Source organism: Brachionichthys hirsutus, chromosome 21, assembly GCF_040956055.1.
Source record: "Brachionichthys hirsutus isolate HB-005 chromosome 21, CSIRO-AGI_Bhir_v1, whole genome shotgun sequence".
NCBI lineage: Eukaryota > Metazoa > Chordata > Actinopteri > Lophiiformes > Brachionichthyidae > Brachionichthys > Brachionichthys hirsutus.
In genome coordinates, this window is record NC_090917.1 from 8,392,729 (window position 1) to 8,414,499 (window position 21,771).

The window sequence follows — 21,771 nt, forward strand, 5'->3', positions numbered from 1 at the left end:
TGTTATTTTTCCTCTTGTGTGCAGTGGCCTTGTGGAGAACCCTGATGTGGATGAAACTCTAAAGCCCTTCTTCAGCCAAAGGTTTATGCCAAAGCTGAAGGAAAACTTCTGCAGGATGAGTTGGACTATCGATTATAGACTTGTTTGTTGTTTTCCTCTCATTATTATCTATCCGCCTTGCGGGTCGCAGGCGTTGCTGGAGCCTATCACAGCTGGCGATGGGTGAGAAGTGGGGCGCACTAGGGATGAGATGCCAGCTCATTGCAGGGCCACAAGAAATGCAAACAGTCGCTCACGCTCGCACTCACATGCACCTACGAACAATTCATCTATAGGCTGCGTGTATTTGGAGGTGGGAGGAAGTTGGAGAACCCGGAGAGAACCTATAAACGCCACACAGAAAGGAACTGAACTCGGAACTTTGTTGTGAGGCAACAGTGCTAACCACTGTGCCACTGCCCCCCATTATTATTATTACTAGGTTGAAATGAACGCGGTTATTTGTGCATGGAAGAGAGTCCGATAGAGAAACTCTTAAAATGAGGCCAGAAGGAAAACCACAGCTGGTGAATTATTCCAGGACATGGAAGTATTTTTTTAACCCTTGTATTGGTTTAAGAGTTTTAACATTTCCAACTTTTAATTTGATGATTTTTGTACATAAATATCAAATCATAAGAGAAAGGACACACAGTTTGCATTTCTGTGGATGCTGAGCACCTCCACAACACAAAGACGACCTGAAAGACTGAACGTTTGCACAAACATCACAAACATGTACAATCAATAATAATCATTCTGCTTGTATGCTGCTATGTTTCCTGTACAATGGCGTGCACTACAAAGTGTAGTTAAGCTAAATGGTCAGCCTTGCCTTTTCTTTCATGAGATGCTCTTGCCAGTCCACTCTGGTTCCCAGCTTCCAGGGCGATAGACAGAATATCCTGCTGGAGGCTCAGCTCTGCTCATGCAGCATGCTTCCCTCTGCTCAGTGGTGTGACTGGACTCTCCAGCTCCGCCTTCGACTGTGAGCAGCGACCGCTCACATGTGGGTTGTTACACAAGAAGGGACTCCTGTGGGATGTAACCAGCTGCTACAAATCAGAGTTATTCATTAGAATTACAATTCAGATGGGCTTCATTGGCATGAAACAGACATTTGATGATGAATATATTTATTAGATAGAATGTTAGAGTACAAGTACAGTCACACAGTAGCATGTATTACAGTACAAATAACGTCAAACATCCGGTCTAAGAGGAGCATTTCAAAAAAGCCCTTGCGGGTTTGTTTCCGTTGAAAGTCCTTCGTACATAAATCATCCACAAACTTTACTTTACGAAAACTGAACGAAATGTTGATGAAAGCAGGTGTCCATTAGTATAACCCACATGACCTGCTGCACACTGCTGTTGGATGGGCCACGTGGTTTCTGGTTGACCATCCGGTAGCTTGTTAGATAGGCAGCCAGTCGAGTTGAAGAAGGAAATTATTGACAAATATGAACATGGCGTCCGTGTGTCGGATCTTTCTGCACGGTACGGCATGGCAAAATCAACTATTTCGACTGTTCTGAAGAACAAAAGATGTGATAAAGGCCGCTGATGTTGCAAAAGGAGTGACTCTGATTAGGAAACAAAGGCCACAGATGATGGAGGAAATGGAGAAACTAATGCTTACATTACATTTCAAATTTAATCTACCGGTAACCGAAAAAAATTGATAACCTCTTCAAAGTTAAATTTACAAAGTTTTATTTTCAAAATCATGCAAATTCATTCATTACTCATAAACTTTGTTAAACTCTCAATTTTTCTCATAAGAATTAACAACCTAATCAAAGTCTACATGATGTACCGAACTAAACTGTGGTAAATATGGAACGTAGTTACACCACTTTGTATTTTCATTATTTATTCTGATGTTATATTGCAAGAAATAAAGGTAATACGCATGACATCATGGTACAATAAGAGCACTGCGATACATACAGTACATAGAACACATACAGTACACACTGGTATATTCAGTGCTGGGTGTGAACAGCTCATGCATCCCCACTCAACATTAAAAAGTGCAAAAGGTAAAGGTGGCAAAACAAATCTACAATTTCAGCAGTAGTATATTCTTTTTCATCTTTTATTTTTGGAAGGCGTTAGCTGAACCGTACGAGTGACAGAAATCTGTATGTGTGTGTCTGTGTCTGCGTGTGTGTGCTGTGAGTGACCCGTTTGTATTCGAGTGTTTCTCTGTGGGAAATGACGCGTCTTACTGTATGTTTCGTGTTTTACGACATCCTGACCTGGAGGGTTATTTAAAGAGTAAACGACCGATCAATGATCCTAAAGGACATTCCAGCAGATAAACTCTCCAGGAATCCTGGCGGTGGAAGATCTCAGTCATAAATGATGCATCTGTTGTTGGGAGAAACAAGCGAGCGTGCTCTTATTGTTAGGGAGCGCTCTGAGACTTCCCTCCATGCTGCAGGTGAGTAAAGAGATCTGACTCATCACACCATCGACGACATTCTTCAGAGAACCAGCAACTCTCATTGAACTAGGAAGAATTTCCCTGGCAATTTCTAAAATAAATAAGTAATAAATCACAATTATTATACACTTTAATGAGACACAAGCAAGCTTTTGTTTTCCAATGTACAGTGACTCGCCCCCTCCCAGAAGGGCTGCTGCTTGAAGCCAAAATCATTTAATACCTTATGAAGCATCCGAGTGAAACAGAACAGAGATGAGAGAAAAGCATCGCTTTCATTTTTTTGAAAATGGCTTGAAGAATTACAAAGAAGCCTATGACACTTTAGAACATCACAGAAATCTAAATTCCTTTTAAATAATCCAATATTTATTTGGTGGGGTGACAGATTTAAATGGATTTCAGTAATTGTTCATTAAATAAGCACAATAAACATGCAACTGGATTTTCTGACCAAGGACCGCTAGTTGTTTCATTGAATGTTTATACATTGAGTATAATTTTTGCTGCATTTCATTAATGACACAAAAAAAATACTCCAAAAGGCCTCAGATAAACAATCCGTAAAATGGTTCCACAACATGTTTCATAACGCAAAGCCACTGGATGTGCTTTAAATGGACGATTATCCCGTTCGTGATCTGTGACCTCATGCAAGGATCAAATTCAGTGATGCGAAATAAAGAAATGAGAAAGACGTCGGACGTCTGTCTCATGTTGACTCCATCGCATAGTGAATGTGACGTGTGTCTGCAGCAGAACGCCAAAATCAAGCACCAAGATGAGTCCATGTCTCCATGAGACAGCATGACGACGGACCATTGGTGGCCAGGTCCACCTCGTTAGCACCGATGCAGTCTAATACAACGACCCCCAAACAAACAGAACCCGCTACAGGTTGGTAGTTGTAATATGTTGTAGCCATAAGGATATTATAAATACGTAATAAACATAGAGTTTCTATGTAGATGCATGCATCTGCTTCAGAGTCAGCAAGTTCCCCCGAAGAGGACTGTTTGATGTGTCGTTACTTAATCTTTCACAATAAAATGGACCAATCTCACATCACAGACTTTAACCTTCATTACGATGGAGAAATATATCTTGATGAAAACGACGGGAGAGGAATTCTGGCAGGAAGTTGTAAGTGAATATAGCGTATTTAAACCATTGTATGACCCCTCAGTGCCTCTCAGGCAATAACTCCTGTCGTAAAACAGATGGTAGTACAGATTATACCCAGCAACTAGGCACTAAACCATAAAAAGGATGCATTTAAATAAAAACGGCAACAGGAATTATATTTCTAAATCCACCCATCCATCCATTTGTCCATACTGCTGGTCTTTTGCAGATTTGCAGACACAGGAGAACAATATTTTTATTGTAATACCCTTTTTTTTGCACTGCATTAGACTAAAAAATAAGCTCTACCCATCCTCTATTGCTTTTTCCGGCCTCTACTCTCCTTTAGTGCTCAAAAAGGCATGATTCTGCCTCATCGCCCGACGTTCTGTGCTCTCCTAACTTTTGAATGGTCTCTGTTGGGATTTCTCCGGCACGGCTCTCTCCTGCTTCAGCTTGCATAGCTCTCCTCTGGCTGAGTAAGGCACTGTTTCCTCCCATATCCTGGCTGTCTGGTCTCAGCCATACCTTTCCATTGTCTATGCATTCCACGGGAATGGATCCAATCACGTTACCAGAATAGATTTAGAGACATGTATCATCCAGAAAAATAAATAAATGATGAGCTAATTTGTCATGTTCCTTATTTCCAGGTCATTTAGATCCACTAGAATAAAACTGACTTTTGATCATGCTGCTAGCAATGTGAACAAGAAGTTAAGAAGCCCTTCACACAGTCTTGGCAAGTGCAGGGCGTGGACACAATATTTTTATTCAGAGTATGATGTCTCCATTTGGGACATCCAGATGCCATAGAGGAGCTGAGGTGGAGACTATAGTTGGAATAGAGGATTATGTTGAAGCACCACAACGCCTTGCAAAATGACCTTCAAGTTCAATCCAATCATCACCTCTCTGATGTGTACGGCTCACGAAGGTCACACATGCTGTCCAGATGTTTGTGTCTGAGTACAGCACAGGTGAAATGTTCTGTGCACCCGCCTCCTGTACCTGCATGCAATGTGCATTGTACACATTAAGAGTGGCAAACATGACCGTACTAATGTCTGCTCTTTGTGTCAATCCTCAAAGTCTCTCTTTGTGTGACCGATCCAGATCCCCCCCTCTGGATCCCCCCCCCCCCCTTTGTCCTTGCTCTTTTAATGCTTTACATTTCCGCATGTAACTGTGATGAGGCAGAGAAGTCCCCATTCAAGCCACAAACCTTGATGTGCCACCAATCAATATTTTGCAGCATATAACCAAATATCTTCTATGTACATAGTCGTCAAAGCCTTCCAAACTAAGCGTGCTGAAGTTCTGGCAGAGCTGGAAAGTTGACTTGTCTGGATGGTGAAGAGGTGCGAGAGAGATTTAGGACTGGGCCTGTGCAGGAGGTTAGACCTATTGCTCCTCCTGGACCCACTGAATGGTGCAACAGGCATTCTTCGGCAAACAGCAAGAACGGATTGAGGGATAAGCAGAGTGACGGTGGCTGTGGAGGGTCTCCAACCAGTTAAAAGTCTGTTGCGTCAGGAGGTCAGTTCAGCTGATCCTCATATTGCTTCCGAAAGCAGTCGCCAGCGGGGAAAAACTCCCAGCAACGCTCCTGGTACATCTTCCACACGTACGACTCCTTTAAAGACAGAGAGATGGAGGAGGGAGGAAGGGAGGGAGGGAGGGTTACTTATTGTGTTAGCAGCAAAAGTGTGACAGTGAACCATGGCATGCTTCAAACAAGCCGTCAGAGATCCAATAGACAAGGCAAACCCTGGGCCATTCGATCAGCGCCACAGTGTCACGGCAACGCAGCTACTTCCTGCAAATGGAAATGAGCCGTTTACCTGGCCCGTGTGCTCCGTTTCATCTTTGTTGATGAGATACATCACGAAGAATCTGCAACACACATGCACAGGCATGTTAGAAAAACACATCCCTTTATCACGCGCAAACATCCACAGCTGTGTTAAATAGAAACAGACATATAATACAGATTTGTGGTGAATTGTTACCATGAAAATGTTCATTCATTCATTCGTCTTCTAAACCGCTTTGTCTGTTAGCGGGTCGTGCTGGAGCCTATCCCAGCGGTCGACGGGCAAGAGGCACCCTGGACAAGCCGCCAGTTCCTCGCAGGGCAACACACACACACACACACACACACACACACACACCCTCACACACACTAAATGTACTCACAGGTAGTTGGCTAAATTGTGCTCCTGCAACGTGTGCGTTTCAAAGCCATGTGGGACTGTGTCAAAGTAGTCGTTTCCTATTCCACAGATAAAGCATTTAGTCTGCAAGAGAAACATGCACGTGTTAAATGGTGCAATCAGCATCCTCATCCTCATCCTCCTCATCTTCATCTCCTTGTGAGGGGAGTGAGAGTGAACCTGCTGAGGTTCTAACAGCGCTGATGGCAGTCATTGTTAACCCGGTCCTCGACCGATCCGGTATGACTTTGTTGTTGATTGAATACTTAATTCTGGCAGAGTTTTACGCCGGCTGCCTTTCCTGCCGCGACCCAATGCAGTAGGTGAATGCTAATGACTCCTGGGGAGTCTTATTGGTCGCATGGTGAAACTTCTTCAATCAGACAAGCCCAGCCGATTCTTCGTTTTTTGCTCAACCCGGACGACCGAGGACCTGCACAGACACGCCCCCTGTGCTTTTCCATACATTTCCACCAGCAGAATAACAATGCATTGTTTTAAACTGTAAAGAGAGTGCCTTTTCACCTCCATGTCTTCTTTCACTTGTTCTTGCTGGTCCCTCAACTCTCCAAAAGCATCGATGATCAGCCCTAGAATGAGAATGGCGGGGGGGGGGGGGCAGTGGATAAAGGGGTCTCACTATTAGTCACCGCTTTCTCTCATCTGTTGTCATTAAAGAGACAGAATTATCTACTTTTATTAGAACATTTCTCTAGCCTTGTATCACTTTTATACAGAGGCCTTTCATCCAAACTGCACATCCCCCCATCCAATGACGACACCCACCACTCAAGTTGTGCCACCTATCATTAGTGACACAGCTACTTAGTTATGTTCTTCACAAAGATAATGATTTGGTTTAAAACGGACCTTCTCAAACGTGTGTTCAAAATTTATTACAGGGAGAGCGGGGGGAGGGAGGGAGGGAGGGAGAGAGATCTCACCCTGGATGATGGCCAGCAGGATTACAATGACAAAGAAGAAGAAGGTGATGTCAAAGATGATGCGATAGATCTCATACTCGTCGCCGGCCGGATCCTCGATCTGGTCCCCGATGCCTCCACCTGCTCTTACGCCTACATACATGTGGAACATGTAGCACTGGGAGACAGGACGAGAGAGACAAAGGGTTGAGAGAGCAAGGGCACGTTCAACAGGCTGGATTTGAACGGGGAACTTGTTTCAAATTCCTGGAACTTTGTTACACTAAATGAACAAATTATATATATAAAAAAATGCTGATTAAGAGGGCAAATTTAAAAGTAACATACTGTTGTCTAACATCAGCCGAGGGTGCAGACAGACATTTTCTGCACCCATTTCATGTACATTTTGAAAAAGTACTATTAATTATATGTTAGACTGTAAAAGTAATTGAGAAAGGGCTTTATAATGGCCAAACATTCCCTGCATGGGAACAGGATAAATGCTGAGACATATCAAGAATAGTTCCCTTCATTTTCCATTTGACTGCTTATTTTTTGTAGAAATAAAAACGCTACATTATTTCACCTCTATCTGTTCCATCTGAAAGAGTCAGAGTTCTAGTGTGATAGAATCAGCAACACAACAAAGACATGGAATCACATCAGATCTACAAACACATCGGCACAACAACAGCCAGTATCCCAAATGAAAGTAGCTGTAGAAATAAGTTTACAACATTTACTAAACAATTATTAATGAAAAAGAATACTTTTAATTTGTCAGGAACTTGCTATTATAATCAATGCAATGTAAAGTACAAAAAAGACCTCCACTATTAAATGAAGTTAATAGACAGGGAATGGCAGACTGATTAAGTCCTAAAAAGGCTCAATAACAGGTCTGCTGCTTCAATACGGGTTAACAAAATAAAAATGGAATGAACTAAGGTCAAGGGGAAGCATAATGCAGAGAGGAACAGAGATTAATCCTCTCATTAAGGTCAGTGTCACTGATATTTGATGGATTTATTCAGGAGGGAGCAGAACCCTCGTTCGGGCAGTGGCCTGTTACTCCAACCGTCACCCTCCTGTGCACGACACGGAGCTGCCACCCTCCCCTTAATAGGAAACATAATAGCTCTATGGAATGCTATGGATGGCTGACTATAGTGGATTAAAGTTTGTGTCTCCGAAAGTTTCCGGGTGACAGAAGGTCACCCCCTCCACCACAGAAAACGCACACCATTGAGCCCTTATATAGTATTTCTTTCAGATGGTTGAACAGCAGGGATCATCCTCATCGCGTTCCGTCTCTAGCAGTTCACACGCTCCGGCTTTAAAATTACATTCATATACACCCGACTTACAGTCAAGATGTATATTATACCTCCTAACGGATAAACGAACCGGTTTCACAATCCTTGACGGTTGAATCTTCTGCTCAGGGTTTGAGAAGTCGCTTGAGATTTAACCTTAAAGGATTCAATCTCAACACCAATAACAGAAAGAATGAAAAACCTGAGAACTGTGTGCGAACTTTAAGAGATGATTAGTGTGTAATCAGCTCAGGCACCTACCCTGGACTCGTGAAGCTGATACCATGAACATAGAGCATTAATTAGAAGTCACCCAAAGAGATCTTTCATTTGAAATTGCATCAAGTTAATCATTAATAAATCTTAAAGTCACACTAATTGTTAATATTCCTAAAAGGCCAATGCCAGGATGAGAAATTGTGTAAAAAAAAAAAAAGCCATCCCCCAGCAGGCATTCACACAGAGCCTGAAACTCTGACTCAGGACTTTCCGTCCATAAATGGTGCGTGCTCTTTGCTGACACGTTCGTCAGAACCTCTGTCTGCAAAAATGACACTGACCACTGGGAGGCAGCAACAATCATGATTATAAAGAATGACCAAAGACAAAGAGCAAACGTCTGACAGAACAGAACTATGCAAACTACGCAGGGCTGACTGGATGGTTTCATTTAGTTTAATCGTTGTCACTTCCTGGTCCACAACAGGTGCGTCTTCTGCTCTTTGTTCGCCCTCATTTTCCTCATTCGACTTCTTCCATCTTCCTACACACTACTGGCCTCTGCGTATAAAACACATCTGCCTCTAAAGCAATAAGCTTCTCCTACTCACTGTCAACATGTCATCACACTTCATGTCTGGCACCTCTCCATCTTCCCCCTTGTTGTAGAACTTCCTGAAGAAGTTGAAGGCAACGACTGTGTAGAGGTACACCACCACCGCGAGTAAGCCCACCGTCAGCACCAGCTGAAGGAGAGAAAGACGCAGCGTTGCAACATTCGGGACTGAACAACAAAGCAACTAATCTGATGGAACAATAACGCAGAAGTGACGAATGTAATGTCGATCTATCCAGCACTGCATTCAGCTGCAGGGAGGTCAGAATTCAGCTGCTGAAATCTTTGGTTTACCTGTTTGCCATTATGCGTGACTGAGGACAGGATGGTACGCAGGGTCTTGAAGCCCATGGCGATGTCGAGCAGATGGGCAGCGAAGAAGAAGTTGTTATAGTGACCCAAGATGGACATGGTCATATACCAGGCCAGATACAGGAAGGACTGCGGGACAAAGCTCAAAGTCAACCACTTTGTTCTAAGATGGTCATCTTAGTTCTGCAATAATAATAATGAAACCATCACACGTTCAGCTAAATGTCTTTGGTGAAAAGCTCTGTTCAAAAGGAGTGAGAGACTTCAGCTCTCTACTGTTCAGCGTGTTGATCAGAATAAGGTTTTCATTAGGAAGACATTACCAAAGAGAGGAAGCAGGTAGCAATGTCTCTAAAAAATAAAAGCTGGCTATCAATCCAGACGATGAAGCCAGACGCAACCGATAAAGGATTTATTTCTCATACTCACATTGTCTGTGAAGACAACTCCCAATTTCCAAATCTGGTACTTGACATCAACAGAGTTCAGCCTGACAACAGACAGACAGAAGAGTCACGAAGCAGGACTGGAGGGGATTGGGACTCTCTAAATACTTCGCATAGAATTGTAAAGAATACAGCTAATATTAATGTGTAACTACATGTATGTAACCAACAGATAAAACACAAAAGTGTAAATAGTATGAAAAATAAAAGCATAATAAAAGTTAGTTTAACCCGATTCTATTTGGCTGCGATGTCGGGAGGGATGGGGAGGGACAGAAGGAAGGGGGAAGTGTTCCTCCTTTGAAAGGGAGTCCCCCTCCATAAAGTGACTGGGTAACTGTCCTTCAGGCTTTTATTCCTTCTCGTTCGCTTTAGTTCAGTTCAGTTTCCTTAAAAAAAGTTGAAATCATTGATTTCTCCATCCCGTGCTGCAGCGAGATCCCAGACACGGACGCCATTCCCATATTTGCCGATTATTTCCTTCCTTAATTTATCTGTTGTTCTCACTAGTTTCCTCTTTTCTTTTCCAGTAGTATTACTGCTGCCTTTCTTTGGATCCATGACTAAGAGCTAAAGAGAACAAGGTGAAATCTGCACAGTTTTTCTCCTCTGGCAGGTCGACTCAAACTGAGCCTACTCGGTTAGACTCCGCCTCCGTTCACGTGTCTTCGGTTTGTCTCGGCTCCACTCGTGTGTTCGAACTCTTTTTAAACTCCATTTTCTTGTTCGACTACCGAGTCGTTCGAGAACCAAACCGAGTGGAAGCTTTTGCTGTGACTAGCCTGGGAACTATTTCTTCATAGGTCCGGTGCTGATGGTGCTTTCTGATGTCCGCTGGATGGACCGCTTGATGTTACACAACTGGAGGTTCTGTCTCTGCAGTGTGCATGTACTAACGATAACCAAGGGAACACTCACACAGCAGCCAGCGAGCTGTCCCTCCTGGGCTTTCTCTTCTTGTGAGCGTTACTGAAGTCCAGAGCAGCCTTGTCCATTCCCAGCAGCTCACTGATGCGATCGTGGCCATAGAACTCCCCATATTTATCCATCACCTGCGGAAGGAAGAGTTTAAAAAAAAGAACCACCTTCTAGTGGAGCAAAATCTCCAATGGATGCTCTAAAATCCGTCAGCTACATTTAAATATAAAAAATGCAAGGACATTTTAAAAGTTATCACAGCCGGTTTCATCAGCCACAAGCTTTGCTGGTGGAAGCTGCAACAACAGTCCTAAAGCTCAATTCACTGTTTTAAGAGAGCCACTGAGAGCTGTAGGCTAAATTAGCTGGAGGTTTAGCCCGATTTATGTTTAATTTAACTGTCCAACAGTTATTACGTAGAGAGTTTGACGTCATTAAAATCAGTAATTAATTCATGCCGTCATGTGATTCAGCTCAAAGACGCCTACCTTTCTCTTCACAAACTTATCCCAGTAGTTGTTGGGAAAAGACCTGAAGGAAACAAGAGGACATGCGCATCAGTGTCATCCAACCCATGACGTTTGTGCCTAATGTGCAGTTTTTGCACCAAAACAACATTTGAAACAAGGGCCATAACGCACACAATAAAAAACAAACACCTTCGGCTGTAATTTGTCGAAGCCATTTATACCCGAGTAAATACTGAACGCCTTCACAACATTTCTTCAGTCTAAGCTAAACAGGTTGTGAGGAATCTTCTTCAGTATGACCATCACATGGCAACCATTTATTTTCCCACCACACATTTGGCATCACAAAATGCACCATCTACAAGGTAGCAGCAATTTAAAAAAGATGCATAAAGACGTGGCATAAAAAATACAATTATAATTTATTTTAAGTTTCATTTTCATTTTCATGAAATGCATGCTGGCTGGTGGCCAATGGAGATCTCACAGCGCACACACACGCACACACACAGGGTCTACTCACTGTGTGTTGATTACCAGTCGGTCCCACTGGCCTTTTATGTCATCCTCAGATGGTTGATCTGTAATGTACAGGCCATCAAACTCCAGCTTCCTGGCCACCTCCTTCTCACGCTTAAAGATCACCAGTGGCACCTGCACTCGTGCAAACGATGCAGGAGTGACATTTAGTTTCAGAAAATGCACACGTAGAAATAACAACGTGATGTTTATAGCGTCGCGCCTTGAGACAGTAGTATCCGATGATGCAGAAGAAGGAGATGACGGTGTGCAGGACGGCCAAGATCCGCAACGTGGGCTCCATGTATCCGCTGCTCTCCTCCAGGACAAAGCGGACCGTGACGGGCTTCAGGTGCGCCCAGGCATCAGTCGGCCCATCCTCCTTAGTCTCTGATGCTTCTCCTGCCAGCGGGTCCCATTCAACACTGCTCTGTGCTCGGCTGCTGGTGGACACCGCCACTCTCTCCTCAGTCACGGAGGAGGAAGTAGAAACCTGTTGGAGACAATTTAGCCATCCTCGTAATGTGTGTTAAAGCTGCAATCAATCAAAGAATAAAACATTCATGGCAAACAGGCCTGATAGCAGATTACTGGATTTGAACAAAAAGCAACATTAGTGTGTGTGTGTGTCTCCTAAAGGTGAACCAGTTTGTACAGGTTTGAATAGCTGAGACCCCAACCTACACAGCTGACTAAAATCATGGCGTGCTTTGAATTTTAAACTAGAAGTACACTCGGCAAGCGCATATATTGTTATTTACACCAATAATAATGGCCCTACATTTATTTTATCTACATTTTTAGATTCCTAACCATGAAAACAAACCTTTAGCAATTGGATTTACAGTGAAATTGGGAATGTTACTAGGAATAGATGATTGGTGGTGATCCAGAAGAGATCCTGGATTCTGGATCACTTTGAATTTTTTGTTAACGTAGTCGTCAAAGGAGCTTTGAAATCTGTTCCCCAATATCTCAGTTGATTATTGACCAAAGCGTACGACCGAATGGTGGCGAGATAGGACATGATTATGTCAAAAATAATTAGCAAATGATCAAAATCTTTTTTATTTGCATTTCATAAAGTATCCTGACGTTCATTCAGCGCTGCGTGTTCTCCATCCAGCAGACACAGATCACCATGAACATGTTTCTCATCTCTTCAGCCACAGAATGCTCCACAGCATTTGGCCTGTACCTGGCTTTACTCAACGCTGGCATCCCTTACACGCCATTACCTTATAGAACAGAAGGATAAAGTTGATTGCAAAGGCAACCAAAAGTGCAAGCATCCTCATGTTGTAGAAGTTCCTGGCAAAATAGTTCTGCAGGGTGAGAAAAAGTCACAGTCACAAACAAAGTACTCAACCCTGAGCAGTTCATCTTATCAATCGTATGTCAGGATCATTTTCAGAATCGCTTGCTTTCGTTTACACAGATTTGGCTCTCAGAGCGCCTCTACCTTGCTTTTAACGCCTATGGCCAGCCTTATAGCTGTTTATGCAAAATGAACAGAGCTCAGAACACCAGAAGATCCAGAAGAACAGGAAAGTGCCTGTACCAGTAGCTTCCTCTGGTAAGCGAGGATCTTCTTCAGGAAAGCAGACTCCTGCAGGTCAGATTCGTCAGACTTAGAAGTGTGATGTCGTCTCACTTTCGGCTTCATTTTGACATTCTTTTGTTGTTTTTCTGCATGTCCGCCCCTGGAATCAGAAAGAGACTCACTCAGCGGACAATGCAATGCTGCGCGACACACTGGCGTGCCGTTTCCCATTGAATAGAATTCTGCAACATGCATTCCTGTTGACTGAAAAGACTTTGCTCTTTCATTTGGTTCGGTGTTTACATAGACATACTACACAATATTCTGTGGGTCTTGAAAAAATGGTCAAAATGAGGGCAAACTGCTGGCACTGAAAGAGTTAAGAACGGTGACACATGAAGGAAAGAGCGCATGAAGCTGATCTATGATAGTTTAGCTTCATCTTCTGTGTTAGTTCTTCTAATAACAAACGTCCTCTTGCGGACACACAGCGTGAAATAAAGGTGTGAATGTTGAAATGGGAAATAATTCTGGAAATCAGGTTTAATATCATTTCAACGTTTTTGTCTGAACTGAACTGAAATGTCTTTTGTGTTTATTGGTTGTTCATTTTCATTTTATATTTTATATTTTTATATATTTCATTCCTTATTTTGATTAAGGAAGATAAAGTTGCGTGTTCTTTAAAAATTAAAAAAATTAAGTACAATTTTTTTTAACATAAATAAATAAATGTGTTTTGTGAAAGCTGGTAAAATATTCACTTCAGGAAGCGGACTCCAAAAATGTTTACATACTCTGATGTTTTTTCAGGTCCACATTCTGTGTCTGCTTCTCTCTTCTCATCTGAAGCAGAGCTCTTCGACTGAAACAGAAAAACATTTTGTATTTTAAGCCATAGCCAGAGATACTACTACTACTACTACTACTACTACTAATACTGTACTGTTTTGTGCCGTGAGGGCAAATCAACCTTCTCCACTTCACCCTGTCCTTTGCATCGTCCTCCCCAACACCAGCCACTCTCATGCCCTCCCTCACTACGTCCATGTATCTTCTCCTGGGTCGACCTCTAGCATCCTTCTACCGATATAGTCCCCGTCTCTCCTCTGGACATGTCCAAACCATCAAGGTTATCGTTATATAATATGTACTCGTGTGTGTGTGTGTATATATATATATATATATATAGATATATCGGGAATATAAATTAAATAAACTTTTATTTTAATTATGATTTCTGGTTGTGTTAGGCCAGCAGGGAAGGCCTTGCTGTCCCTGATAGCCCACAGTACGCGCATATATACGCGTGTGTGTACATATTGTATTTACAGACAGACAAACGGTATTTAATGAGACTATTCCAGGAAATGTTCAGTCATTTGTCATTTTGTACAGACACGGCGGCAAACAAATGAAAGTGGATGGAAGTCGAGAAGCGGACGGTGACATCATATGATCATGCAAACATGACACACTGCAGAATGTACACACACAAATATTCAGCTGTGAATGACAGATCCATTCAGCTCATTATCTATTCATCAGAATGGTTATTTTAATGATCTAAGCCAATGTGTGCACTGAGATCTGGGTGCATCACTGGGCCTATTACCTACGCAGGGAAGTGTGGTGGCCCTCCTCCTCATGCCCATGCCCCACATTGAGATGCTGATGGGACAGGTGATTGGATGATAGTGTAAGCAGCCGGTCCATTAGCCAAGGACCACATACCTGTCCCTCAGCAAGTTGAATTGACGTTACTCACCTATAATGAGCCGACTCAGCACAACGCGATTGGGGCCAGTGTTCCCGTCTTAAGACTGTTCGCCGTTTAACTTCGGCTGGTTTAAATATAGAAGCCGAGAAGAACTCGAATCATCACATAAACTCACCTGGTGCCGCTGTCTGAGCTCAGATGGGGGCGCAATGGGTGGAGTTGGGGGTGTTGGAGAAGGAACCGGGGAGTTAAGCAGTTCAGTTAGAGTGGCATTGGGGTTATGTGGGGTAATCTTGTACTGCCCCCCCTCTCTTCTCAAGTCGAGGCCGAAAATGTCCGACAGCAGCTCGGTCTCGCTGATATTGACTGCTAGGTCAGCCAGGTCCTCCTTCGGGGAGCTGAGATCAGGGCAGTGTCTCCTCTCCTGGTCCTCCCCTTCACCCCTAACCTCGTCCTGGGTGGGGTCAGGCATGTTGGCCAGCAGCTCTGAGACCTGGGAACAAGGCACTTCCTGTATTTCTAACTCTTGCTGTGTCCACGTGTTCCACTGGCCTGTTGATAGACCATGCACATCGTTTCAGAACTAACCTTTATGCTCTTCGCCCCCTCCACCAGATTGCCTCCCATAAATGTGCTGTAGAAAATTCTGCAGAATCCTCGCGCGACGCTGAACGCCACGTGGAGCACGCCAAGCAACAAAGAGCAGTTGAAGGACACTACGGTGGTCGCCATGTCCTTCAGCGTCATGCTCTTTATCCTCTTCATCTGCTTCTTCACACTCTTCATCGATAGCACCTGTAAGGAAAGAAAGAGATGCTGTTTGCTGCCTGGTCAGCAGCACAGGACCGTAAAAGCATTATACAAGCCAATCAAATAGCGGTTATTGTGCGATCAGCCACACAGAGCGATGTCGGGTTCTCTTCCTCCAGAAGATTCAAACGTTCGACACGGGACAGATGCATTTTCGTATTTTTGTAAGAGACACTTAGAGACACCAAATGTACGACAGGAAGTGGTTAGCTTAACTTAGCATCAGAACTGGAAATAGAGGGAACCATGCACCAACATCTCGGAATTAATACATTCATTGCTTGATTTAAACACATTTCTGATCAGCTGCTGAACGAAAAGAGTCAGTCTTCTTACTTGATTCTAAATAAACAGACATATTTATGAAACTATGCCCAAAGCTCCAAAACACACTCCATTTCGTTTTTGGTCTCACCTTGATGAGAAGCACGGTGTTGCATTGAACCGCTAACAATGCCATACGGACTGTGGTGATGGAGAAGAAGCCCGTCTCTGGGCTGTCCTCGTCCGCCTTCTCTCGCTCGCTCTCCTCCTTGGCAGCCGAACGCTCTCCAGCATCAGACATCTGAGCTGCCAGCTGCATTTCAAAGATGGTGTCCTCACAGAAATTGACGAACAGCTCCATCTTCTCCTTCTCCCCGCCTTCATTCACCACATCAAAGATGAACTGGCGCTTGGATTCTTTGACCTGCGCAGGTAAACGCGATTGAGTCCTCCCTCTGAGGAGATGAATCCTCCTGTGGTGCCGTCCTTACCTGAGGTTTCTCCCACTGCGTCCGACTGGACTCACTAATCTCAAAGTAGACCCTCTCAATGCGCTTGGCACTGCCCATGATCTCGATGCGCCCCAGGTAGGGCTGGAAGTAGTTGAGGACGCTCTCTGCCAGCTCCAGGAAGGTCTGCAGCCGTGCGTCGTGAGGCATGTGCTCCGAAAGGTTGGTCAGCAAAACCGCCACGTTGAAGCCGATGTCCTGATAACGCATTTTATTAACTGATCACTGAACTTGTATTAAAACTGCTCCATTTTTTTTGTGGTGGGGGGGAGATGTCACAGTTTTGCTTTTCCAAAATTGATTGATATTGATTCCAAAATGTATTTTTGAAGGAATTGTTATCATTGTAAACATTTTAGGCAGCTTGTTCCTCTCCTTTATGCTGATCCTAATCCTGTTAAACGCAAACACTTATAGATTCGTGTTCCAGTCTCTCTTTTTCATCTGAAAATATCACAGCGGTTACCTTAGCTGGCTCATGAAATCTTTCCACAAATTCTTCATAGTCCAGAAGTTCATTTTCGTCCGTCTCGGCACAAGAGATCAGGAACTCCGTCTCTGACTGGGTGTAGTGTTTGTGGCTCTCCATGGCCTTATGGAAGTCCCTCTTGGAGATGACACCTGTGGGTCCATTCATGGATCAACAGCAGCTTTTTCTCCATCAGTACAGTCAACAAAGGCATCGTGTGATAACGGGCTTGCCTTTTCCATCAGGGTCGTACTCCTTGAAGGTGTCGGAGGAGGTCAGGTCTTTCAGTTTGAGGAACATGTCAAAGAACTTCAGGATCATCTCCACATTGTTGGAAGACTCGACCAACATGTCCACCATCTGTTTCCCAATGGTCCCATTCACCACATTCCCTGTAAAACAAGACGGCATCTTTACACTCAGATGGGGATGGCAGCGAGGCCAGCATTTCCCCCGTCAGATGTTGGAGAGAATGTTGGCATTATATTTAGATGAAAGTCATATTTCACCAAGCAGTCATCTTCTCAGGAGAGTAACTGGTGTCATCAGCATTCAGGGAAAAAATAAATAAAGTTTGATGTCAGTAAACAATAGTAAATAATAGTAATATTAACTTGTTGTGGCAGCATGTTTGCTCTCTATCTAAACCTGATGTTGGGATGGGCCTGAAAGGGCATAAAAGCTGTAGACATTTTACAGTTAGAGAACACTCTCAAAGTCTTCTCTCCACGCTGCATCCAGCCCGGAGAAGATGCCAGCTCATCATCCCTGGTTTAAAATGCATTAACTAAGTTTTAACAGAAAACATACCTTCGAGCATTGACAGCAACATGACAACCATATCTTTCTGTAGATCCATCAATTCCTTCAGTAAATCGATCTGACTGGAGTCCTGGGGTGAAAAAAAAAAGACAAAGAATTTAAGCAGCTCGAAATGACCTATTTCTTGTTTTGGTAGTTTTCTGTTTATCTAAGCGAAGAAATGATAAGTAACATTTACATTGTGATAGAATGTTCGACGAAGGTGAGGAAAGGCAGGTGGGCGAGATGAGTGAATGTCAAATGACTTTATGCAGCAGTCCTGTCAGTTAAAATGGGACTAGTTATAAGGGGAGAGATGGGAGCCACCAAAACTCCAAGTCTGGACTCTGTGGACACTTTAAGCGCTCATTCAGAAATACTTAACATGACTTTAACTCACCTGAGATAGTTTCATCTGCATATGAGCGAAGACATGAAGAAACCCAACCACAGCGTCCCAAAGCCGACTATGGGCCAGACTCTGCTGGTTGCCAGTACATGGACCCTATGACATCAGCAATCACAGTCACAGTTCATCTTGGAACTTTTGAAATATTTTGAGAACCTTTGACAACATTCAGAACTTAGTGGTGTTTCTCTCATACCTGGATGTATTCAGTCAGAGTGTTGAAAACCTGCTTGGCCACATTTATTGCCTTGGAGAAATTCCTTTGGCCCTGCTCATCAATAACATCTTTCCCAGAATAATACCAGTAGAAATCACTGATGGACTCCTGAAGGACGACGGCAGGGTGCAAGGAAGGAGGAATGAAAGGAGGACAAGAAAAGAAAGCAATGAATTAGTAACAGGTTAGAATATCATTACTATCACCATAAGCAGAAGTTAACAGAAGGAGCTAACCTGTACTCGGAGGAGGTAGTCCACCGTGGAGATAATGATGTTGACCGTTGTGTTGTTCCCTGTTTGTGTCCTCAAGTAGTTTTGGAAGTCTGAAAAGTGATATTGCAAAAATATTGGACTATTGTGATTATAAAATCTGTATGGTATGAAGGAAAGTCAGAAGTCAGAATTAAAATGCAAATACACGTACGCACACACACACACACACCTGAGTTGTGTCCTTCACAGAGCAGCTGCAGGAAGCGGAAAAGGTCACAGGTGAACTCATCATCCTGCATGACCTTCTCACCTGGCCGGAGAGAAGAAATACACACCCACACACATACACACACATGCAGACACACAGATGCACAAGCACATACGTAGGTATGCACAAAAGGTATCACGGAGGTGTGCAAACACACAAGAATGCGCACACACACAGACACAGACATTCAAATACAGACACACAAACACAAGCAAAATCAGAAAGAGGATACAAAAGCAAACAACATGAAGTACAGACAGACAAAGAAGATGGAAAGTGACGGAGATTACAAAGAGGAAAGAGGAGGAAGAGATCCCTGTTTTCTGTCAGTGAAAGCTGTTGGTCATTATATTATTCATCTGTGCACACACACACACACAGACACAAACACAGAATGGGTGTGGGTAGCCACGGCACTGGAGGTTGATTGAGGTGGGGTTTTTTAATGGCAGCATTTTATGGTCAGAATGGGATTCAAATTGGATGTATCTAATCTTTATCTGGATTTCTCAGAGCTGCTCTGATTCCAAGGAGAACGGCTGCTTTACCGCCGCCGAGGTTACGGCATCGCCGACTGGCCCGTCCGTCTGTTAGCAAGAACACTCAAAACGGTCTGGACGGATCTCGATGAAAAGAGATCCTGGATTCTGGATCACTTTAAAATGTTCGGTAACATTGCAGTCAATGAAGCTTCAGAATTTGTTCCTCAATATCATCATCATCATGTAGGCGGGGGGGGGGGGGGCACCTATATCACCACCGAATTTATTTTGGATCGGATCCAGAATGGAGTCAATAAAAAATATTGCATTTTAACATTGAAAACCCATTTATGTATTCACTTTTACTTTTCATGGTTGGTGTATAAAGATACCAAGAACAATTTAGAACCTTTTGATGACCCAGATCACCATGTGGACGGTGTAGATCTAGTTAGGACAGGAATGAGCTGCTCAGTGGAGGTCTGAGCTCTCTGAGTGCTTTTCTAGTGTGATATTGTGCACAAAATAAAAAATAAAAAATAAAAAACAATTTGAGGAAGAGGACAGCATTTCTGACTGCTAAAATGCTGCTTTAACTGTGGAAACTAAAAGGAGAAGAGGTCAAGAGAAGGAGCATGAAACACTTACAGTAACTGATACAATAAGATACACGTAATGCATCGACACATTATGGGCAGACAGCGACCCAGGCTAGGAAGCAAAGACTGTCTGACACAAGGCTGAGAGGGCAGGCTTCTGTTCGGGGCAGGCAGGTCAATGATTTAGACATCAGTCCGAGGATATCACTGCTTTGTTTTTTACTCAAGGTCCAAACAATTTATTTGTGTCCATGACAACTGCATAGCGCACAACAAAAGTGGATCTTCCAGTTTCAACACAGACTGTAACTGTTCTGCTTAGCAAAGCTCCAAAACAGAATGTAGCATGATCTGCTGTTAGAGCATCAGTTTGCGTCATCATTGCAAACACAATCAAAACATAATGATGAGGGGGGGGGGGGGGGCATTTCTCTGTAGCCAAAAATCTACAGAAAATATACAATTATTCATCATAAAATGAAATAATAATAATAATTCAAAGTTCTGATTTCTGCTTGCAGCTGACCATTACGGCAGCAAACAGGAGAAAGGGGATGGCGTCTGAATGATTTGATTAAATATGGATCAGAAAAGACAGGATGGTGAGAGAGGAGAGATGCAGCAGAGGAAGACGAGGAAGGAGAGGAAGACCCAGAGCGCTGGTGAGTTCAGGAACACAATCATTGACCGTAAAACCAGGGACTCTCTCCGAGAGGCCGCGTTAACATTCAGCTTCATCCATGCTGGACACCATGAATGTAGGATGTGGAAACATTTCTCCTGAAGATGCCAGGGCTGGATCAGACATTCAAAAATATTCTTCCCATGATGCATTGCCAGAGAATTCCCAACATGTCTCCAAATGCAGGACAGAGGGAGACTAGAACCCCCGAGTGATACGAGTGGATATACGATAAATATGTTGGTTTAGAGTTTTCTGTTTAATGCAGCCCTGTAATTGGGTGAATCTGTGATACCCACTGCGCCACCCTGCTGCCCCTCTTTGCTGTGTGTGCCGTGTAGTTCAGTGTGTGAACAGAGACAGGGTTGCTTCCTGACTCAGACTTGCTGACACGTCTACATGGATCTGACTCCACAGATTGGAGAACATGATTCGTTTTGACACAAGCGTTTAATTATCCATGCATGCTCCATTCCATTATTGTATCAATTTGATCATTACGGAATCTTAAAAATATAGCTCATCATGATTTTTTAACTGAATAAAAATACCCAACATGAAATAAACCAGAGCAAGTCATCACTGGCTGAACAATTACAACGGTAAGGATGGTGACGGAGAGGAAGAAACATAGCCACAAGCACAGAGCGGATCAGGACACGGTTTGAAGGTCGACACTCAGAACCTGGACAGAACTGACACAACAACTACCAAACTAAAGTGACAGAGAGAGAGAGACAGAGAAAGAAAGGGAGCGAGAGAGATAGAGGCCAACCAACACACAAAAAAATGACAGGAGGCATAATTACCACGCTCATTAGTGATGACTGAAGAGGGGAGGAAAGTGCAGTAAACCAAAATGAGGAAAGGAAAATGGGAAAGAGAGAAAGAAAGAAAGTAAGAAACAAGGAAAGAAATAAAGGAAAGGATTACATATAGCGAAAAGGATTTGAAAAGTAGACCTTGTGCTTCTCATTGTGCGTTTTATTGTGGAGGTGAATCCACGGTCAGATCGTGTTAACAGCTTCTTAAAAAGCAGTTGATTTAGCTTTTATAGATAATAAAGTTATGAGTAAAAAAGGTTTATCGGCTACAGTTAGTGCCGTGACTTCAGCTATGATCGGTGCAGCGACGATTGCTACCAAGCCCGTTTGAGTCATTCCTGGTTTGTTCATTTCAAATTGGTTTGATTAAATAATTTGGTTCAAT

The 21,771-nt window shown here is 43.3% G+C and overlaps 1 protein-coding gene across 1 annotated transcript in view; it reads right to left on the reverse strand.

Annotated features, from left to right (window-relative positions):
* Nucleotides 1–5,156: 5,156 nt before the first annotated feature.
* The window catches only part of ryr2a (ryanodine receptor 2a (cardiac)), a 79,973-nt gene continuing 63,358 nt past the window's right edge, over nucleotides 5,157–21,771 (reverse strand). Inside the window, 27 exon segments of the mRNA XM_068754541.1 lie at nucleotides 5,157–5,252; nucleotides 5,461–5,512; nucleotides 5,816–5,916; nucleotides 6,358–6,422; nucleotides 6,777–6,933; nucleotides 8,905–9,039; nucleotides 9,204–9,350; nucleotides 9,651–9,711; nucleotides 10,586–10,719; nucleotides 11,074–11,116; nucleotides 11,579–11,709; nucleotides 11,798–12,067; nucleotides 12,813–12,899; nucleotides 13,136–13,277; nucleotides 13,915–13,982; nucleotides 15,013–15,330; nucleotides 15,426–15,632; nucleotides 16,063–16,335; nucleotides 16,403–16,618; nucleotides 16,887–17,041; nucleotides 17,123–17,281; nucleotides 17,700–17,781; nucleotides 18,091–18,195; nucleotides 18,296–18,424; nucleotides 18,553–18,641; nucleotides 18,761–18,841; nucleotides 21,372–21,389. Coding sequence (XP_068610642.1) covers nucleotides 5,157–5,252; nucleotides 5,461–5,512; nucleotides 5,816–5,916; nucleotides 6,358–6,422; nucleotides 6,777–6,933; nucleotides 8,905–9,039; nucleotides 9,204–9,350; nucleotides 9,651–9,711; nucleotides 10,586–10,719; nucleotides 11,074–11,116; nucleotides 11,579–11,709; nucleotides 11,798–12,067; nucleotides 12,813–12,899; nucleotides 13,136–13,277; nucleotides 13,915–13,982; nucleotides 15,013–15,330; nucleotides 15,426–15,632; nucleotides 16,063–16,335; nucleotides 16,403–16,618; nucleotides 16,887–17,041; nucleotides 17,123–17,281; nucleotides 17,700–17,781; nucleotides 18,091–18,195; nucleotides 18,296–18,424; nucleotides 18,553–18,641; nucleotides 18,761–18,841; nucleotides 21,372–21,389 — 3,521 coding nt within the window.